This window comes from Oncorhynchus tshawytscha, linkage group LG24 (genome assembly GCF_018296145.1).
Source record: "Oncorhynchus tshawytscha isolate Ot180627B linkage group LG24, Otsh_v2.0, whole genome shotgun sequence".
Classification (NCBI taxonomy): Eukaryota; Metazoa; Chordata; class Actinopteri; order Salmoniformes; family Salmonidae; genus Oncorhynchus; species Oncorhynchus tshawytscha.
The window spans coordinates 29,830,286-29,853,946 of NC_056452.1; the positions used below are offsets into that span (position 1 = coordinate 29,830,286).

The 23,661-nt window shown below is 39.8% G+C and overlaps 1 protein-coding gene across 3 annotated transcripts in view; it reads right to left on the reverse strand.

Annotated features, from left to right (window-relative positions):
- Positions 1-17,072: 17,072 nt before the first annotated feature.
- Positions 17,073-23,661, reverse strand: part of tasp1 (taspase, threonine aspartase, 1) — a 113,243-nt gene continuing 106,654 nt past the window's right edge. For 2 of the 3 annotated variants that reach the window (XM_042305645.1, XM_042305644.1), the window contains one exon: positions 17,153-17,403. In XM_042305645.1, the coding sequence (XP_042161579.1) occupies positions 17,302-17,403 (102 nt within the window). In that variant the 3' untranslated portion in view covers positions 17,153-17,301. Of the gene's footprint in view, positions 17,404-23,661 lie in introns of all 3 variants that reach the window. The other variant, XM_042305646.1, reaches the window with a different exon arrangement.

The following is a 23,661-nucleotide window of genomic DNA, read 5'->3' on the forward strand; positions in this document are numbered from 1 at the left end:
TACTGCTACAGATGGGTATTCTACAATATCACTATGGTAACACTACTACTGCTACAGATGGGCACTACTTCTACAATATCACTATGGTAACACTACTACTGCTACAGATGGGTATTCTACAATATCACTATGGTAACACTACTACTGCTACAGATGGGCGTTCTACAATATCACTATGGTAACACTACTACTGCTACAGATGGGTATTCTACAATATCACTATGGTAACACTACTACTGCTACAGATGGGCGTTCTACAATATCACTATGGTAACACTACTACTGCTACAGATGGGTATTCTACAATATCACTATGGTAACACTACTACTGCTACAGATGGGCATTCTACAATATCACTATGGTAACACTACTACTGCTACAGATGGGTATTCTACAATATCACTATGGTAACACTACTACTGCTACAGATGGGCATTCTACAATAGCACTATGGTAACACTACTACTGCTACAGATGGGTATTCTACAATATCACTATGGTAGCACTACTACTGCTACAGATGGGCGTTCTACAATATCACTATGGTAACACTACTAGATGGGTATTCTACAATATCACTATGGTAACACTACTACTGCTACAGATGGGCGTTCTACAATATCACTATGGTAACACTACTACTGCTACAGATGGGCGTTCTACAATATCACTATGGTAACACTACTACTGCTACAGATGGGCGTTCTACAATATCACTATGGTAACACTACTACTGCTACAGATGGGTATTCTACAATATCACTATGGTAGATGGGTATTCTACTACTACTGCTACAGATGGGCGTTCTACAATATCACTATGGTAACACTACTACTGCTACAGATGGGCGTTCTACAATATCACTATGGTAACACTACTACTGCTACAGATGGGCGTTCTACAATATCACTATGGTAACACTACTACTGCTACAGATGGGTACTTATCTACAATATCACTATGGTAACACTACTACTGCTGGGCGTTCAGATGGATGTATTCTACAATATCACTATGGTAACACTACTACTGCTACAGATGGGTATTCTACAATATCACTATGGTAACACTACTACTGCTACAGATGGGTATTCTACAATAGCACTATGGTAACACTACTACTGCTACAGATGGGTATTCTACAATGGGTATCACTATGGTAACACTACTACTGCTACAGATGGGGGTATTCTACAATATCACTATGGTAACACTACTACTGCTACAGATGGGCGTTCTACAATATCACTATGGTAACACTACTACTGCTACAGATGGGTAACACTTCTACAATATCACTATGGTAACACTACTACTGCTACAGATGGGCGTTCTACAATATCACTATGGTAACACTACTACTGCTACAGATGGGTATCTACAATATCACTATGGTAACACTACTACTGCTACAGATGGGTATCCTACAATATCACTATGGTAACACTACTACTGCTACAGATGGGTGTTCTACAATATCACTATGGTAACACTACTACTGCTACAGATGGGCGTTCTACAATATCACTATGGTAACTACTACTGCTACAGATGGGCACTACTACTGCTACAGATGGGTATTCTACAATAGCACTATGGTAACACTACTACTGCTACAGATGGGCGTTCTACAATATCACTATGGTAACACTACTACTGCTACAGATGGGTATTCTACAATATCACTATGGTAACACTACTACTGCTACAGATGGGTATTCTACATTATCACTATGGTAACACTACTACAGGTGTGTATTCTACATTATCACTATGGTAACACTACTACTGCTACAGATGGGTATTCTACAATATCACTATGGTAACACTACTACAGATGCAGATGGGTATTTCTGTATCAATCATGATTTGCAATCCACAACTAGGCAATCAACACAGCACGTAACCTGTCTGGAATAAGCAAAGGGTGGAAGGAAATGGAGATATGACCATTTATGCCCAGTAAAATCAAAAATATGGACAGATATGGACACTCAATAAAGACTATTTGACCTTCTAATGTGAATCATAAAATCCCAATCAGGTTCTTTATTTGAGATATTTGGTTTGATGTCCTATTTAGGGAAAATGGAGATTCAGTTATCTGTGGTAAATTAACTTCAGAGTCATTTGAAGGAACAGATGAAGAGGTGAACGGATGCAATATCAAATAGTTCATTATGGTTAACTACCGCAAAAATGTCTGATCTAACACACATACACACACAGTCTGATCTCACCCTCAGTATATTGTCTGAGAGACAATTCATGAAGAGACGTGTTCTAAAATGTTTAACTCAAGACACTGTTCTCTCTCTCTCTCTCTTTCTCCCTGTCTTTCTCTCTGTACCAGGTGTGGACTGGGACAAAACTTTAGCCCTGGCATTTCAGCCACACCAGTCTACATCACCGAGCGCCTAACAGCAAAACACTTTTTTCAACGCGATAGGTTTGATAAATTCACCTCTGAAGGTGAAATGTGTACTTACATTCTGATATCTTGCTCTGATTTATCATCCAAAGGGTCCCAGAGATAACATGAAGTGTTGTTTTGTTAGATAAAATCATTTTTCGTGTCCTTAAAAGGTCCATATGGCATGCACGATCGATTTTGTATTTCCAGTCGTTCAATTTGCAAAGAAAGGAATCTGTGAAAATCTCCCGCTAAACGTTGTTTGAACGAGTCAAATCACTTTCGTATGTATTCCTCAGAGATCCTAGAACGTAACCAGACTTCACTATTTCATTAGGGGTGTAGTATATCCTATAGGACACCATATTTGGCCAGAGAGCGACGCCTTCATGGCACGCCGATGACGCGGGTGAGCATCACTTGAATGACTGTATCTTTGTCAAATAAGCACCAATCAAGGTCAAACAAAGCTAGCTAGATAGCCGATGAGCTGGGCTTTTCCTTGACCAGAACAAAAATATCCTGTGGCATTCTGCATTAGCATCGAATAGCCCCCGTGATATGCAACTTTTCAGGGAAGTTAGGAACCAATATACACAGGCAGTTAGAAAAGCCAAAGCTAGCTTTTTCAAGCTGAAATTTGCTTCCTGCAACACTAACTCCAAAAAGTTCTGGGACACTGTAAAGTCCATGGAGAATAAGAACACCTCCTCCCAGCTGCCCACTGCACTGAAGATAGGAAACACTGTCACCACTGATAAATCCACCATAATTGAGAATTTCAATAAGCATTTTTCTATGGCTGGCCATGCTTTCCACCTGGCTACTCCTACCCCGGTCAACAGCACTGCACCCCCACAGCAACTCGCCCAAGCCTTCCCCATTTCTCCTTCTCCCAAATCCGTTCAGCTGATGTTCTGAATGAGCTGCAAAATCTGGACCCCTACAAATCAGCCGGGCTAGACAATCTGGACCCTTTCTTTCTAAAATTATCTGCCAAAATTGTTGCCACCCCTATTACTAGCCTGTTCAACCTCTCTTTCGTGTCGTCTGAGATTCCCAAAGATTGGAAAGCAGCCGCGGTCATCCCCCTCTTCAAAGGGGGGGACACTCTTGACCCAAACTGCAACAGACCTATATCTATCCTACCATGCCTTTCTAAGGTCTTCGAAAGCCAAGTCAACAAACAGATTACCGACCATTTCGAATCTCACCATACCTTCTCTGCTATGCAATCTGGTTTCAGAGCTGGTCATGGGTGCACCTCAGCCACGCTCAAGGTCCTAAATGATATCTTAACCGCCATCGATAAGAAACATTACTGTGCAGCCGTATTCATTGATCTGGCCAAGGTTTTCGACTCTGTCAATCACCACATCCTCATCGGCAGACTCGACAGCCTTGGTTTCTCAAATGATTGCCTCGCCTGGTTCACCAACTACTTCTCTGATAGAGTTCAGTGTGTCAAATCGGAGGGTCTGCTGTCCGGACCTCTGGCAGTCTCTATGGGGGTGCCAGAGGGTTCAATTCTTGGACCGACTCTCTTCTCTGTATACATCAATGAGGTCGCTCTTGCTGCTGGTGAGTCTCTGATCCACCTCTACGCAGACGACACCATTCTGTATACTTCTGGCCCTTCTTTGGACACTGTGTTAACAACCCTCCAGGCAAGCTTCAATGCCATACAACTCTCCTTCCGTGGCCTCCAATTGCTCTTAAATACAAGTAAAACTAAATGCATGCTCTTCAACCGATCGCTACCTGCACCTACCCGCCTGTCCAACATCACTACTCTGGACGGCTCTGACTTGGACGTGGACAACTACAAATACTTAGGTGTCTGGTTAGACTGTAAACTCTCCTTCCAGACCCATATCAAACATCTCCAATCCAAAGTTAAATCTAGAATTGGCTTCCTATTTCGCAACAAAGCATCCTTCACTCATGCTGCCAAACATACCCTTGTAAAACTGACCATCCTACCAATCCTCGACTTTGGCGATGTCATTTACAAAATAGCCTCCAATACCCTACTCAACCAATTGGATGCAGTCTATCACAGTGCAATCCATTTTGTCACCAAAGCCCCATATACTACCCACCATTGCGACCTGTACGCACTCGTTGGCTGGCCCTCGCTTCATACTCGTCGCCAAACCCACTGTCTCCATGTCATCTACAAGACTCAGAAAAAGAGGGAAACGAAGCGGTCTTCTGGTCAGACTCCGGAGACGGGCACATCGTGCACCACTCCCTAGCATTCTTCTCGCCAATGTCCAGTCTCTTGACAACAAGGTTGATGAAATCCGAGCAAGGGTAGCATTCCAGAGGGACATCAGAGACTGCAACGTTCTCTGCTTCACGGAAACATGGCTAACCGGAGAGACGCTATCCGAAGCGGTGCAGCCAGCGGGTTTCTCCACGCATCGCGCCGACAGAAACGAACATCTTTCTGGTAAGAAGAGGGGCGGGGGCGTATGCCTTATGACTAACGTGACATGGTGTGATGACAGAAACATACAGGAACTCAAATCCTTCTGTTCACCTGATTTAGAATTCCTCACAATCAAATGTAGACCGCATTATCTACCAAGAGAATTCTCTTCGATTATAATCACAGCCGTATATATCCCCCCAAAGCAGACACATCGATGGCTCTGAACGAACTTTATTTAACTCTCTGCAAACTGGAAACGATTTATCTGGAGGCTGCATTCATTGCAGCTGGGGATTTTAACAAGGCTAATCTGAAAACAAGACTCCCTAAATTTTATCAGCATATCGATTGCGCAACCAGGGGTGGAAAGACCCTGGATCATTGTTACTCTAACTTCCGTGACGCATATAAGGCCCTGCCCCGCCCCCCTTTCGGAAAAGCTGACCACGACTCCATTTTGTTGATCCCTGCCTACAGACAGAAACTAAAACAAGAGGCTCCCACACTGAGGTCTGTCCAACGCTGGTCCGACCAAGCTGACTCCACACTCCAAGACTGCTTCCATCACGTGGACTGGGAGATGTTTCGTATTGCGTCAGACAACAACATTGACGAATACGCTGATTCGGTGTGCGAGTTCATTAGAACGTGCGTTGAAGATGTCGTTCCCATAGCAACGATTAAAACATTCCCTAACCAGAAACCTTGGATTGATGGCAGCATTTGTGTGAAACTGAAGGCACGAACCACTGCTTTTAATCAGGGCAAGGTGTCTGGTAACATGGCTGAATACAAACAGTGCAGCTATTCCCTCCGCAAGGCTATCAAACAAGCTAAGCGCCAGTACAGAGACAAAGTAGAATCTCAATTCAACGGCTCAGACACAAGAGGCATGTGGCAGGGTCTACAGTCAATCACGGACTACAGGAAGAAACCCAGCCCAGTCACGGACCAGGATGTCTTGCTCCCAGGCAGACTAAATAACTTTTTTGCCCGCTTTGAGGACAATACAGTGCCACTGACACGGCCTGCAACGAAAACATGCGGTCTCTCCTTCACTGCAGCCGAAGTGAGTAAGACATTTAAACGTGTTAACCCTCGCAAGGCTGCAGGCCCAGACGGCATCCCCAGCCGCACCCTCAGAGCATGCGCAGACCAGCTGGCCGGTGTGTTGACGGACATATTCAATCAATCCCTATACCAGTCTGCTGTTCCCACATGCTTCAAGAGGGCCACCATTGTTCCTGTTCCCAAGAAAGCTAAGGTAACTGAGCTAAACGACTACCGCCCCGTAGCACTCACATCCGTCATCATGAAGTGCTTTGAGAGACTAGTCAAGGACCATATCACCTCCACCCTACCTGACACCCTAGACCAACTCCAATTTGCTTACCGCCCAAATAGGTCCACAGACGATGCAATCTCAACCACACTGCACACTGCCCTAACCCATCTGGACAAGAGGAATACCTATGTGAGAATGCTGTTCATCGACTACAGCTCGGCATTCAACACCATAGTACCCTCCAAGCTCGTCATCAAGCTCGAGACCCTGGGTCTCGACCCCGCCCTGTGCAACTGGGTTCTGGACTTCCTGACGGGCCGCCCCCAGGTGGTGAGGGTAGGCAACAACATCTCCTCCCCGCTGATCCTCAACACTGGGGCCCCACAAGGGTGCGTTCTGAGCCCTCTCCTGTACTCCCTGTTCACCCACGACTGCGTGGCCATGCACGCCTCCAACTCAATCATCAAGTTTGCGGACGACACAACAGTGGTAGGCTTGATTACCAACAACGACGAGACGGCCTACAGGGAGGAGGTGAGGGCCCTCGGAGTGTGGTGTCAGGAAAATAACCTCACACTCAACGTCAACAAAACTAAGGAGATGATTGTGGACTTCAGGAAACAGCAGAGGGAACACCCCCCATCCACATCGATGGAACAGTAGTGGAGAGGGTAGCAAGTTTTAAGTTCCTCGGCATACACATCACAGACAAACTGAATTGGTCCACTCACACAGACAGCATCGTGAGGAAGGCGCAGCAGCGCCTCTTCAACCTCAGGAGGCTGAAGAAATTCGGCTTGTCACCAAAAGCACTCACAAACTTCTACAGATGCACAATCGAGAGCATCCTGGCGGGCTGTATCACCGCCTGGTATGGCAACTGCACCGCCCTCAACCGTAAGGCTCTCCAGAGGGTAGTGAGGTCTGCACAACGCATCACCGGGGGCAAACTACCTGCCCTCCAGGACACCTACACCACCCGATGCTACAGGAAGGCCATAAAGATCATCAAGGACATCAACCACCCGAGCCACTGCCTGTTCACCCCGCTGTCATCCAGAAGGCGAGGTCAGTACAGGTGCATCAAAGCTGGGACCGAGAGACTGAAAAATAGCTTCTATCTCAAGGCCATCAGACTGTTAAACAGCCACCACTAACATTGAGTGGCTACTGCCAACACACTGTCAATGACACTGACTCTACTCCAGCCACTTTAATAATGGGAATTGATGGGAAATGATGTAAATATATCACTAGCCACTTTAAACAATGCTACCTTATATAATGTTACTTACCCTACATTATTCATCTCATATGCATACGTAGATACTGTACTCTATATCATCGACTGCATCCTTATGTAATACATGTATCACTAGCCACTTTAACTATGCCACTTGGTTTACATACTCATCTCATATGTATATACTGTACTCGATATCATCTACTGTATCTTGCCTATGCTGCTCTGTACCATCACTCATTCATATATCCTTATGTATATATTCTTTATCCCCTTACACTGTGTATAAGACAGTAGTTTTTTTGGAATTGTTAGTTAGATTACTTGTTCGTTATTACTGCATTGTCGGAACTAGAAGCACAAGCATTTCGCTACACTCGCATTAACATCTGCTAACCATGTGTATGTGACAAATAAAATTTGATTTGATTTGATTTAAAGTCCCCCCTTATCTCAGCTCGCTGGTCACCATAGCATCTCCCACCTGTAGCACACGCTCCAGCAGGTATATCTCTCTAGTCACCCCCAAAACCAATTATTTCTTTGGCCGCCTCTCCTTCCAGTTCTCTGCTGCCAATGAATGGAACGAACTACAAAAATCTCTGAAACTGGAACTGAAACTGGAAACACTTATCTCCCTCACTAGCTTTAAGCACCAACTGTCAGAGCAGTTCACAGATTACTGCACCTGTACATAGCCCACCTATAATTTATCCCAAACAACTACCTCTTTCCCTACTGTATTTTATTTATTTTTTTCCTTTGCTCCTTTTGCTCCTTTGCACCCCATTATTTTTTATTTCTACTTTGCACATTCTTCCATTGCAAATCTACCATTCCATTCCAGTGTTTTACTTGCTATATTGTATTTACTTTGCCACCATGGCCTTTTTTGCCTTTACCTCCCTTCTCACCTCATTTGCTCACATCGTATTTAGACTTGTTTATACTGTATTATTGACTGTATGTTTGTTTTACTTCATGTGTAATTCTGTGTCGTTGTATGTGTCGAACTGCTTTGCTTTATCTTGGCCAGGTCGCAATTGTAAATGAGAACTTGTTCTCAACTTGCCTACCTGGTTAAATAAAGGTGAAATAAATAAAAAATTTAAAAAAATTCAGGCCAGCAGAGGGGGAAACAATGGGGATTCTCAGTGATACACAGACTTCCAGAAGAAGAGGTGCTACGCTACATTTTAAACTGTGCTAAGCTAATACTATATGCTACGCTAGGTTTTACACTGTGATAAGCTAATACTATATGCTACGCTACGTTTTACACTGTGCTAAGCTAATACTATATGCTATGCTAGGTTTTACACTGTGCTAAGCTAATACTATATGCTGCGCTAGATTTTACACTGTGCTAAGCTAATACCATATGCTACGCTAGGTTTTACACTGTGCTAAGCTAATACCATATGCTACGCTAGGTTTTACACTGTGCTAAGCTAATACCATATGTTACGCTATGCTACCTCTACACTAAAAAGCATTTTTCAAATTATGTCCTAGGGACTCCAAAAGGGTGCACATTGACATTTTTTGAGGGCCCTAGCACTACACAACTGATTCAAATAATCAAATCATGATAAAGAATTGATTATTTGAATCAGGTGTGTACCCCCTTGGAGTCCCCAGGACCGAGTTTGGGAAACGCTTCAGTAAGAGAAAAACAGAAATATTCTCTGGATGACTGAAGGCAAGAGAATAGAGTGAAGCTTGTTTAAAACAAATACCTCAAGTGAAAAAAAATGTTACTAAAAATGAACATAAGGCTGAACATTTTAGTACCCGGCAAGGTTCTCCAGAGAAAGAGAAGGGAACCTGGACTAGCAGACACAATCATTATCTCTAATTTAACTTCAGACTAACAAACCATTTATATGTTCACAAGCTTTTTCTGCAGACTTCTATTTCTGCTTAAGGGTTATTGTCCAGGGTGTAATTTATCCCTAGACTACAAATCTTTGGCAGCCCATAGTTATAGCTATGATATGTGGAGTGGATTGGGACAGACCTATAAGCTGTCTGTCTGGCATAGGCCTACGCTGGTCTACAAATAGCATGATGTGTTTAGGTTTCAAAATGACAATAACAAGGCTATGGAAGTGGAGAACTACAGCAGCCTACATCTCACACAGCAGGAATGCATAATATACTTACATGTTTGGATGAAAGTAACAAATCTCAACTATCTGTTAGAATCAATTAGAAAATGTCATTGTTTACAATGGGGGTTCCTCAGGGATCAGTCTTAGGACCATCACAGTACTGAACAAATGTAACATTTTGGTCACATGTTTCATGAGCTGAAATAAAAATATCAGACATTTTCCAAACACAAAAAAATATATTTATCTTACATTTTCTGAAAAAAAAAAAAAACATGTTTAGTTCCCTGTTAGTGAGCATTTCTCCTTTGCCAAGATAATCAAACCACCTGAATGGAATGGCATATCAAGAAGCTGGTTAAACAGCATGATCATTACACAGGTGCACCTTGTGCTGGGGACAATAAAAGGCCACTCTAATATGTGGCAGTTTTGTCAGTCAACACAATGCCACAGATGACTGCAGGAATGTCCACCAAAACTATTACCAGATAATGTCATCCAACATTTGGTCAGTACGTCCAACCGGACACACGTGTAACCATGCCAGTCAAAGGACCAACATATCCGGCTTCTTCACCTGCAGGATACTCTGAGACAGCTGATGAAACTGTGGGTTTGCACAACCGAAAAACTTCTGCACAGTCAGAAACCCATCTCAGGGAAGCTCATCTGCGTGCTCGTCGTCCTCACCAGGGTCTTGACATGACTGCAGTTCGGCGTCGTAACCAACTTCAGTGGGAAAATGTTTACCATCGATGGCTACGGGAAAAGTTATCTTCACGGTTCACTCTTCACTGGTTCAACTGTACCGGCCCTGTCGTGTGAGCGAGCGGTTTGCTGATCTCTACGTTGTGAGCAGAGTGCCCCATGGTGGTGGTGGGGTTGTGGTACGGGCAGGCATAAACTACAGACAACGAACACAATTTTCATTTTAAATTGATGACAATTGGAATGCACAGAGATCGAGGCCCATTGTCGTGCCAGTTATCCAACGCCATCACCATCATGTTTCAGCATGATAATGCACGGCCCCACGTTGCAAGGTTCTGGACACAATTCCTAAAAGCTTAAAATGTCCCAGTTCTTCCATGGACTGCATTCTCACCAGACATGTCACCCATTGAGCATGTTTGGGATGCTCTGGATTGACATGTATGACAGCGTGTTCCAGTTCCTGACAATATCCAGCAACTTCACACAGCCATTGAAGAGGAGTGGGACCAACATTTCACAGGCCACAATCAACAGCCTGATTAACTCTATGTGAAGGAGATGTGTCGCGCTGCATGAGGCAAATGGTGGTCACACCAGATACTGACTGTTTTTTCTGATCCACGCCCCTACCTATTACATTTCAGGTAAGACCCAAGTGCAGACTGTGTTGAAGTAACAATGTTAAGTCAGAGCTGTAATTAACAATGTTAATTACAGTAAGAGGGGCAGGCAAACGACAGGTCGAGGCAGGCAGGGGTCGATAAGGCAGACTAAGGCAGAGTTGTCAGGCAGGCGAGCTCAGAGTCAGGACAGGAATGGGTCAAAATCAGGAGGGCGAAGAAAAAGAGCGACTGGGGAAAAGCAGAAGAGCTGAGAACAAAACAGCTGGTTGACTTGACAAACAGGCAACAGACAAACAGAGAACACAGGTATAAATACACAGGGGATAATGGGGGAAGATGGGCGACACCTGGAGATGGGTGGAGACAATCACAAAGACAGGGGAAAAACAGATCAGGGGATGTGACACTACCTTTTTCTTTTAAGACCAACAGATCCATATCTGTATTCCCAGTCGTGTGAAATCCAGACATATAGGCCGAATTAAGTTATTTCAATTGACCGATTTCCTCATATGAAATTGTAACTTCAGTAAAATCGTTGAAATTGTTGCATGTGGCGTTTATAGTTTAGTTCAGGGCAGCTGTAAATGCCACTCTGCATGTCATTACGTGATGTATACAGTGGGGCAAAAAAAGTATTTAGTCAGCCACCAATTGTGCAAGTTCTCCCACTTAAAAAGATGAGAGGCCTGTAATTTTCATCATAGGTACACTTGACTTCCAGAAAACGTTTGACCTCTGTCATTGCCAACAAAGGGTATATAAACAAAGTATTGAGGTAAACTTTTGTTATTGACCAAATACTTATTTTCCACCATAATTTGCAAATAAATTCATTAAAAATACTACAATGTGATTTTCTGGATTTTTTTCTTCTCATTTTGTCTGTCATTGTTGAAGTGTACCTATGATGAAAATTACAGGCCTCTCTCATCTTTTTAAGTGGGAGAACTTGCACAATTGGTGGCTGACTAAATACTTTTTTTTTGCCCCACTGTATATATCTGCATGCAGATAGATACATAAATACAGATGATACTTTAATACATATACTATATATATACTATATATATAATATACTTTAATACATACACTATATATATATATAATATACTTTAATACATACACTATATATATACTATATATATAATATACTTTAATACATATACTATATATATATATAATATACTTTAATACATACACTATATATATACTATATATATATATATACTTTAATACATATACTATATATATACTATATATATATAATATACTTTAATACATACACTATATATATACTATATATATATATATAATATACTTTAATACATACACTATATATATACTATATATTTAATATATATATACTATATATATATAATATACTTTAATACATACACTATATATATACACTATATATATATATATATACTTTACATATACTATATACTATATATATATATATATACTTTAATACACTATATACTATATATATATATATACTTTAATATATATATATATACTATATATATATATACTTTAATACATACACTATATATATATATATATATATATATACTTATACTATATATATACTATATATATATATATACTAATATATACACTATATATATATATATATATATATATATACTTTAATACATACACTATATATATACTATATATATATAATATACTTTAATACATATACTATATATAATATACTTTAATACTATATATATACTATATATATATATAATATACTTTAATACATACACTATATATATATACTATATATATATAATATACTTTAATACATATACTATATACTATATGTATATATAATATACTTTAATACATACACTATATATATATATATATATATATATAATATATATACTTACTATATATATATATATATACTATATTTATATATATATATATACTATATATATATATATATACATACACTATATTATACTATATATATATATATATACTTTATATACATATACTATATATATACTATATATATATACTATTATATACATATACATACACTATATATATATATATATATATAATATACTTTAATACATATACTATATATATATACTATATATATACTATATATATACTATATATATATATAATATATAATACATACACTATATATATACTATATATATATATATATACTTTAATACATACACTATATATATACTATATATATATAATATACTTTAATACTACACTATATATACTATATACTATATATATATATAATATACTTTAATACATATACTATATATAATATACTTTAATACATATACTATATATAATATACTTTATATACACTATATATATATACTATATATATATATATATACTTTAATACATACATATATATATACTATATATATATAATATACTTTAATACATACACTATATATATATACTATATATATATAATATACTTTAATACATATACTATATATATATACTATATATATATAATATACTTTAATATACACTATATATATATATACTATATATATATAATATACTTTATACATACACTATATATATATACTATATATATATATATACTTTAATACATACACTATATATATATACTATATATATATAATATACTTTAATACATACACTATATATATATACTATATATATAATATACTTTAATACATATACTATATATATACATATATATATATATAATATACTTTAATACATATACTATATATAATATACTTTAATATATATATATATATATACACTATATATACTTTAAAACATATACTATAATATATATATAATCTCCTATACATACACTATATATATACTATATATATATAATATACTTTAATACATACACTATATATATACTATATATATATAATATACTAATACATATACTATATATAATATACTTTAATACATATACTATATATATACTATATATATATAATATACTTTAATACATATACTATAATATATATATATATATAATATACTTTAATACATATACTATATATATACACTATATATATATATATAATATACTTTAATACATACACTATATATATTATACTTTAATACATATACTATATATATACACTATATATATACTTTAAAACATATACTATAATATATATATATAATATACTTTAATACATATACTATCTATATATATATATAATATACTTCCAACTGTTTTAAAAACCACTTGACACCACTAATCAGCAACATATATTTATATTTATTATTATTTATTGATATTTACTTCTTACGGTTTTACATGGCAGAAAGCAGAGTAATATTAATAATAGCTTTATAACATTTCATATTACATTTCTTTACGGTTTCAAGTAATAATACATTTCTGTTGTATTTATTTATTGAAAACATACGTGTACTTTAATTATAACGAAATAAGCGAGAGTCTCAAATGAAAACTAAGATAGTAAAAGAATATACACCTTTTTCCATTTTTATTATCCTATGAAAAGCAGTAACAATAGACCCTTTTTTCATATTGTCCAATACAGTAGTTTAACTCCGACCTTTAATAGCACCATTTTTCATTGGCAAATGACGTCTTAATTCTCTCTTAAACTACAAAATACAGATGTCTTGTCATGTGACTTTACAAATATAAAGTGTCGTTTCTTAAATGGTGACTTACTAACTGGGTGGTGGTGGTGGTGGTGATGGTGATGGGGTCAAGTTATATACCTGAGCCCTATGCAGCTTCAGTACTGAAAACATGACATATTGAAACACCTGTATATCGACAGGTCATCAAGAAGACCCTACGTATGTAGTTAGAGGTTGGCTTAGGTTCTTGTTTTTGCACATGCAGTCATTTCTATTCTTCAAGAACCAGACAAAACAACCTTCAGAAGGTATTTATACCCCTTGACTTATTCCACATTTTGTTATGTTACAGCCTGAATTAAATTGGATTAAATATATAATTCTTCTCACCCATTTACACACGTTACCCCATAAAAAACATATTTTTTGAAAATGAAATACAGAAATATCTCATTTACATAAGTATTCACAGCCCTGAGTCAATACATGTTAGAATCACTTTTGGCAGCGATTACAGCTGTGAGTCTTTCTGAGTAAGTTGCTAAGAGTTGTGAGTCTTCTCTGGCTGAGTCTCTAAGAGCTTTGCACACCTGGATTGTGCAAAAGTTACCCATTAAATTATTTTCCAAATTCTCTGTCAAATTGGTTGTTGATCATTGCTAGATAACCATCTTCAGGTATTGCCATAGATTTTCAAGTAGATTAAAGTCAAAACTGTAACTCGGCCACTCAGGAACATTCACCATCTTCTTGGTAAGCAACTCCAGTGTAGATTTAGCCTTGTGTTTTAGGTTATTGTTCTGCTGAAAGGTGAATTCATCTCCCAGTGTCTGTTGGAAAGAAGAATGAACCAGATTTTCCTCTAGGATTTTACCTGCGCTTATCTCTATTCCGTTTTGTTTTATCCTAAAAAACTCCAAGTCCTTGCCGATGACAAGTATACCCATAACATGATGCAGCCACCAACATGCTTGAAAATATGAAGAGTGGTACTCAGTGATGTGTTGGATTTGCTCCAAACATAACACTTTGTATTCAGGACAAAGTTAATATCTATGCCACATTTTTTTGCAGTTTTTACTTTAATGCCTTATTGCAAACAGGATGCATGTTTTGGAATATTTGTATTCTGTACAGGCTTCCTTCTTTTTACTCTGACAATTAGGTTAGTATTGTGGAGTAACTACAATGTTGTTGATCCATCCTCAGTTTTTTCCCATCACAGCCATTAAACTCTGTAACTGTTTTAAAGTCACCATTGGCCTCATGGTGAAATCCCTGAGCGGTTTCCTTCCTCTCCGGCAACTGAGTTAAGAAGGACGCCTGTATCTTTATAGTGACTAGGTGTATTGATACACCATCCAATGTGTAATTAATAACTTCACCAGCTCAAGGCTTTTCATTTTATTTCTTAACTTAGTCCAGCCAACTTATGTAAATTGTTAAGCCATTTTGGAAATTATTTAGGTTTGGGGGTTGAAAATTGATTGACTCAAGACGTTTCAGCTTTTAATTTTTAATGAACTTAATAAACATTTTTAAAAACATAATTTCACTTTGACATGATGGGGTGTTGTGTGTAGGCCAGTGACATCTTGCATCGCAATTTAATCCATTTAAAATTCAGTCCGCAACAACAAAACATGTCAAAACAAATCAAGGGGTGTGAAAACAACATTTTGAAGGAAATGTACCATTCATTTGTAAGTCCAAAAATGGATGTAACAACTGAGGATTCTATCTTTAATTTCTCTTTTTTGCGATTTTCATACATTTTGGTGGAGTGGCAGCATACTAAGGCTATGGACCATAGAAGGATTCTCTACGCTACAGACATAGTCCAATCAGATTTGATGATGCTTAGTTTTACAGTCCAATCAGATTTGATGATGCTTACTTTTACAGTCCAATCAAATGTGATGATTCTAGGTTTTAACTAAGCAGTGCACCTGTACATAAGTCAACTTAGCCTCTTGAAAAGTGATCCCAAAGGATTGCTTTTATCATTAATTATAATATTTCTCAACCCTTACGTACAAAATTCTCCCAGACGCAATATTACACACGTTTAGGAACCTTTCTGTAACAGAAGCCGACCGAGTAACGTCCTAAAAACCATCACAATTCAACATGTTTCCAAATTACACAAAACCAATGTTGTTGTTTTTTTTGCATTCAAGGAGCAGCAGCACTTGAAAGTTTGCAATAATAACCATTAATAAATCTCAAGTATTAAAAACTAAGAAAAATGTACAATAGAAATGAATATTATTCACCCTGTTTTCCTAGATTATATACAGTAGGAGGACGGTGCCTTTAGTTAACAAAAACAGAAGAAGAAGAAAGAATGAAACAAACCGATGATGTACCATGAAGTCTAGTTTAGGTGAGAGACTGGAGGCGAGGTGTTGGTATGTGGATTGTGGTATTGTAGGCTGGGGGCGTTAAGGTAAAGTTGGCATACAGTACATGCTGGAAGCAGACAGTGGCTATAGGGATAGTTCTGTAGTGCTGGAAGCAAAAGCTAACACCTCCCCCTTCCTCTCGTTCTCCCCCCTCTCTCTCCCCCCCTCCCTCCCTCCCTCTCTTACTCTTCCAACTTCCCTCTCTCTCTTTCCCCCCTCCCTCCCTCTCTTTCCCCCTCCCTCTCTCTCTCTCTTCCTACTTCCCTCTCTCTCCCCCTCTTTCTGACACCTGTTAAAACAGCCCAAACGTATTACTGCTGTGTGGGGGTAGAGGAGGGGGAGGTGGGGCGTTGAGGTTACATTTGAGTATTGCTGAAGGCGGCTTTGAAGAGGGGGTGTGGCCCATTGGGTAATGGGTGTGGTCTGCGGGGAAGTGGGTGTGGCTCAGTCGACTGTTGTTGGGGTATTGACAAGTCGACACACTCCTCCCTCTATGGCCAGCGACTGTCCTGCTACAGCCCCGGGAGGCAGGCGGGATATGTGAGTCTGGAGAGAGAGAGAAGAGAGAGTTTTAAACACCTTTAATTTCTAACTAAAGTGAGTACAGTTCTTACAAAATATATAGCAAAATAGACAGAAAATAACAAGAGGGATATGTAGAACAGAAGCAGAACAGAGGGGGTTGGGAGGAGGAGAAGAGGGATATGTAGAAGAGAAAGGGTTGGGGGAGGAGAAGAGGGTTATGTAGAACAGAAAGGGTTGGGGGAGGAGAAAGAGGGATATGTAGAAGAGAAAGGGTTGGGGGAGGAGAAGAGGGATATGTAGAAGAGAAAGGGTTGGGGGAGGAGAAGAGGGTTATGTAGAAGAGAAAGGGTTGGGGAGGAGAAGAGGGTTATGTAGAAGAGAAAGGGTTGGGGGAGGAGAAGAGGGTTATGTAGAAGAGAAAGGGTTGGGGGAGGAGAAGAGGGATATGTAGAAGAGAAAGGGTTGGGGGAGGAGAAGAGGGTTATGTAGAAGAGAAAGGGTTGGGGGAGGAGAAGAGGGATATGTAGAACAGAAGCAGAACAGAGGGGGTTGGGAGGAGGAGAAGAGGGATATGTAGAAGAGAAAGGGTTGGGGGAGGAGAAGAGGGATATGTAGAAGAGAAAGGGTTGGGGGAGGAGAAGAGGGTTATGTGGGAGAGAAAGGGTTGGGGGAGGAGAAGAGGGTTATGTAGAAGAGAAAGGGTTGGGGGAGGAGAAGAGGGTTATGTAGAAGAGAAAGGGTGGGGGGAGGAGAAGAGGGTTATGTAGAAGAGAAAGGGTGGGGGAGGAGAAGAGGGTTATGTAGAAGAGAAAGGGTTGGGGGCGGAGAAGAGGGATATGTAGAAGAGAAAGGGTTGGGGGCGGAGAAGAGGGTTATGTAGAAGAGAAAGAGAACAGAGGGGGTTGGGGGGAAGGCGCGGGGGCAGAGTAACAGAGTTGGGGCTTCCTTTGTGGGATCAAAGGAGAACGTCTCTCCTTGTGCTAATAACTACAGCAGGCCAGGCAGGCAGTGTTCCCTCCCTCCCAGTCAGTAACACCCTAAGGTAATCTGTCACCACTGTGGGACAACCCTGGCAGAGTCAGAGTCAGTACAGGCCAGGGTCCTGTCATTAGGGCACAGATTTTTTTTTAATGTTTGAAGAAGAAAAAAAACAAATAAGAACTTTTCTTATTAGATAAGAGCTTCTCTTATTAAGTCCAGATCGTCCCTACCTCTTTCAGTCTGTTTTCATCTGGTTGGTGCCTAACGAACACAGGCCAGAACACATATGGAAACACTAGCCTATTACCTATGCTATACCCTCTGACTGCTTTCTATAGCTGCCCTTCATCTTTAGACAGGGTTCAAGAAGATTTAAATGCTGAAAGGGTGGGAGAAGACCCATGACTGAATTAGACTTTTTTGATGTGCTCAAACATGGAATAACTTAAAATATTTCCTCCTAGTTGAAACAGTAAATGAGTTGAAAAGCCTGAACATGATCATCTAGTCAAAAGCACTATCAGATGGGACACAGCTGAGACGTTCATTTGTGTTTCATTCAAAACCCAGATGAACATTTACAGAAAGGAAGAGGAACAAAGAGCTTAGTAAACCAAACACAGAGGGTGATTATCCAACCACAGGGTGTGAGTGATTCTTTTTTTTTAGGCTGGGTCTGCCACATGTGTCCCTGTGGCTGGTAAGAAGATCCACTAAACTGAAGTAGATTGAACACTAGGCCCTCTTCATTAGGGCACGCAAAAGAAAAGGTTTAAACATATTTTGTAACAGAAAACTCAAACGAGTTTTTCTTATTGGACAAGTCATGGTAGTCCCTTCCGGGGGTTTCAATTAGTTTTCTTCCGTTTAGTGCATAATGAACAGGACCCCCCCCAGCTCACATAGGTCATCTGAGGACATGCTCAGTCCCAAATGGCACTCCATTCCCTACATAGTGCACTACGTTTCACCAGGATCCTATTCAACGAATTAGGATTGTTATATCACACCTGACTACACCACTACAGGTGATATAGTCTGTTATAACACACCTGACTACAGGTGATCTAGTCTGTTATATCACACCACTACAGGTGATCTAGTCTGTTATATCACACCTGACTACAGGTGATCTAGTCTGTTATATCACACCTGACTACAGGTGATCTAGTCTGTTATATCACACCTGACTACAGGTGATCTAGTCTGTTATATCACACCACTACAGGTGATATAGTCTGTTATATCACACCTGACTACACCACTACAGGTGATCTAGTCTGTTATAACACACCTGACTACAGGTGATCTAGTCTGTTATATCACACCACTACAGGTGATCTAGTCTGTTATATCACACCTGACTACAGGTGATCTAGTCTGTTATATCACACCTGACTACAGGTGATCTAGTCTGTTATATCACACCTGACTACAGGTGATCTAGTCTGTTATATCACACCTGACTACAGGTGATCTAGTCTGTTATATCACACCTGACTACAGGTGATCTAGTCTGTTATATCACACCTGACTACAGGTGATCTAGTCTGTTATATCACACCTGACTACAGGTGATCTAGTCTGTTATATCACACCTGACTACAGGTGATCTAGTCTGTTATATCACACCTGACTACAGGTGATCTAGTCTGTTATATCACACCTGACTACAGGTGATCTAGTCTGTTATATCACACCTGACTACAGGTGATCTAGTCTGTTATATCACACCTGACTACAGGTGATCTAGTCTGTTATATCACACCTGAGTACAGGTGATCTAGTCTGTTATATCACACCTGACTACAGGTGATCTAGTCTGTTATATCACACCTGACTACAGGTGATCTAGTCTGTTATATCACACCTGACTACAGGTGATCTAGTCCGTTATATCACACCACTACAGGTGATCTAGTCTGTTACATCACACCACTACAGGTGATCTAGTCTGTTATATCACACCACTACAGGTGATCTAGTCTGTTATATCACACCACTACAGGTGATCTAGTCTGTTATATCACACCTAACTACACCACTACAGGTGATCTAGTCTGTTGTATCACACCTGACTACACCACTACAGGTGATCTAGTCTGTTATATCACACCTGACTACACCACTACAGGTGATCTAGTCTGTTATATCACACCTGACTACAGGTGATCTAGTCTGTTATATCACACCTGACTACAGGTGATCTAGTCTGTTATATCACACCACTACAGGTGATCTAGTCTGTTATATCACACCTGACTACAGGTGATCTAGGCTGTTATATCACACCACTACAGGTGATCTAGTCTGTTATAACACACCTGACTACAGGTGATCTAGTCTGTTATAACACACCTGACTACAGGTGATCTAGTCTGTTACATCACACCACTACAGGTGATCTAGTCTGTTATATCACACCTGACTACAGGTGATCTAGTCTCTTATATCACACCACTACAGGTGATCTAGTCTGTTATATCACACCACTACAGGTGATCTAGTCTGTTATAACAAACCTGACTACAGGTGATCAAGTCTGTTACATCACACCTGACTACAGGTGATCTAGTTTGTTACAACACACCTGACTACAGGTGATCTAGTCTGTTACATCACACCACTACAGGTGATCTAGTCTGTTATATCACACCACTACAGGTGATCTAGTCTGTTATATCACACCACTACAGGTGATCTAGTCTGTTATATCACACCACTACAGGTGATCTAGTCTGTTATATCACACCACTACAGGTGATCTAGTCTGTAATATCACATCACTACAGGTGATCTAGTCTGTTATATCACACCTGACTACAGGTGATCTAGTCTGTTATATCACACCACTACAGGTGATCTAGTCTGTTGTATCACACCACTACAGGTGATCTTGTCTGTTATATCACACCTGACTACAGGTGATCTAGTCTGTTATATCACACCACTACAGGTGATCTAGTCTGTTATATCACACCTGACTACAGGTGATCTAGTCTGTTATATCACACCTGACTACAGGTGATCTAGTCTGTTATATCACACCTGACTACACCACTACAGGTGATCTAGTCTGTTATATCACACCACTACAGGTGATCTTGTCTGTTATATCACACCTGACTACAGGTGATCTAGTCTGTTATATCACACCTGACTACAGGTGATCTAGTCTGTTATATCACACCACTACAGGTGATCTAGTCTGTTATATCACACCACTACAGGTGATCTAGTCTGTTATATCACACCTGACTACAGGTGATCTAGTCTGTTATATCACACCACTACAGGTGATCTTGTCTGTTATATCACACCTGACTACAGGTGATCTAGTCTGTTATATCACACCTGACTACAGGTGATCTAGTCTGTTATATCACACCACTACAGGTGATCTAGTATCACACCTGACTATAGGTGATCTAGTCTGTTACACACCTGACTACACCACTACAGGTGATCTAGTCTGTTATATCACACCTGACTACAGGTGATCTAGTCTGTTATATCACACCTGACTACACCACAACAGGAGTTGTACAACAACAACTCACAATACTAACAAACGTTTAACTGCATATCCACAGCATCTGATCAACCCATGGTTGTCGTCCTACGAGCCAGAGTGGCTGATGGATGGAGTGACAAAGCAAAGAAAGAATTACATAAAGAGTAAAGAGGCAGATGTTTCCAGTCAATTCTCTGTTGACAGTTTGTTGCTCCAGTGATTGAAGTGACTGACCACACTGGGGAACTCTGATCCACTTTAAATAGAACAATGTTTTTCTGTGTTTGTCTGTGTAAATAAAAACACAACCCTTTGTTGAGCTGATGTGTTTTAAAAAGCAGCTAGCTGACACGTTAACACCCGAGTGGAGGGGGGGGGAGAGGGTGAGGAGTGGATGAGAGAAGAGGAGAGGAGGAAAGAAGGTGGAGAGGGGAAGGAGAGGAGAGGGAGGATAAGAGGAAAGGGGAGGAGGGGAGGAAAGGGAGGAGAACAAGAGGAGGAGAGGAAGGGGAGGAAAAGAGATGAGCATAGGAGTGGGGAGGAGGAGAGGGGAGGAGGAGAAGAGAGCAGAGGAGGGGGAGAAGAGATGAGCAGAGAGAAGAGAAGAGGAGAGAGGAGGAGAAGAGGAGGAATAAAGAGCAGAGGAGAGAAGAGGAGGAGAGGAGAGGAGGGAGAAGAGATGAGCAGAGAGAAGAGAAGAGGAGAAAGGAAAGAGGAGGAATAAAGAGCAGAGGAGAGAAGAGGAGGAGGAGAAGAGAGGAGGGGAGAAGAGAGAAGAGAAGAGGAGAGAAGAGGAGGAGAGAGGAAGAGGAGGAGAAGAGAGAGAGAGGAGGTTTTTCTGAAGAGAGGAGGGGAAAGAGAAAGAGAAGAGGAGAGAGGAGGAGAAGAGGGGAGGAGGAGGAGAAGAGAAGAGAGGAGGGGAGAAGAGATGAGCAGAGAGAAGAGAAGAGAGGAGGAGAAGAGGAGAGAGGAGAAGAGAAGAGAGGAGGGGAGAAGAGAAGGAGGGAGAGGAGGAGAAGAGAAGAGAGGAGGGGAGAAGAGGAGAGAGAAGAGAAGAGGAGAGAGGAGGAGAAGAGGAGAGAGGAGGAGGGGAGAAGATAAGAGGAGAGAGGAGGAGAAGAGAAGAGAGGAGGAGAGAAGAGAAGAGGATAAGAGGAGAGAGGAGGAGAAGAGAAGAGAGAGAGAGGAGGAGAAGAGGAGAGAGGAGGAGAAGAGAAGAGGGGAGAAGAGAAGAGGAGAGAGGAGGGGAGAAGAGGAGAGAGGAGGAGAAGAGGAGAGAGGAGGGGAGAAGAGAATGCTATGATGTTTATTGTCTCTATGAAATGGAAATGAAAAACCCAGTGTGCTTTAATAAAACACATGTCATTGTATTATTTTGTCATAACAGACAAATCAAACAAAAGTAAGGTCTGTTTTAAGTCCAACATGCTTTAAAACTGAACTCCATTTTAAGTCCAACATGCTTTAAAACTGAACTCCATTTTAAGTCCAACATGCTTTAAAACTGAACTCCATTTTAAGTCCAACATGCTTTAAAACTGAACTCCATTTTAAGTCCAACATGCTTTAAAACTGAACTCCATTTTAAGTCCAACATGCTTTAAAACTGAACTCCATTGTAAGTCCAACATGCTTTAAAACTGAACTCCATTTTAAGTCCAACATGCTTTAAAACTGAACTCCATTGTAAGTCCAACATGCTTTAAAACTGAACTCCATTGTAAGTCCAACATGCTTTAAAACTGAACTCCATTGTAAGTCCAACATGCTTTAAAACTGAACTC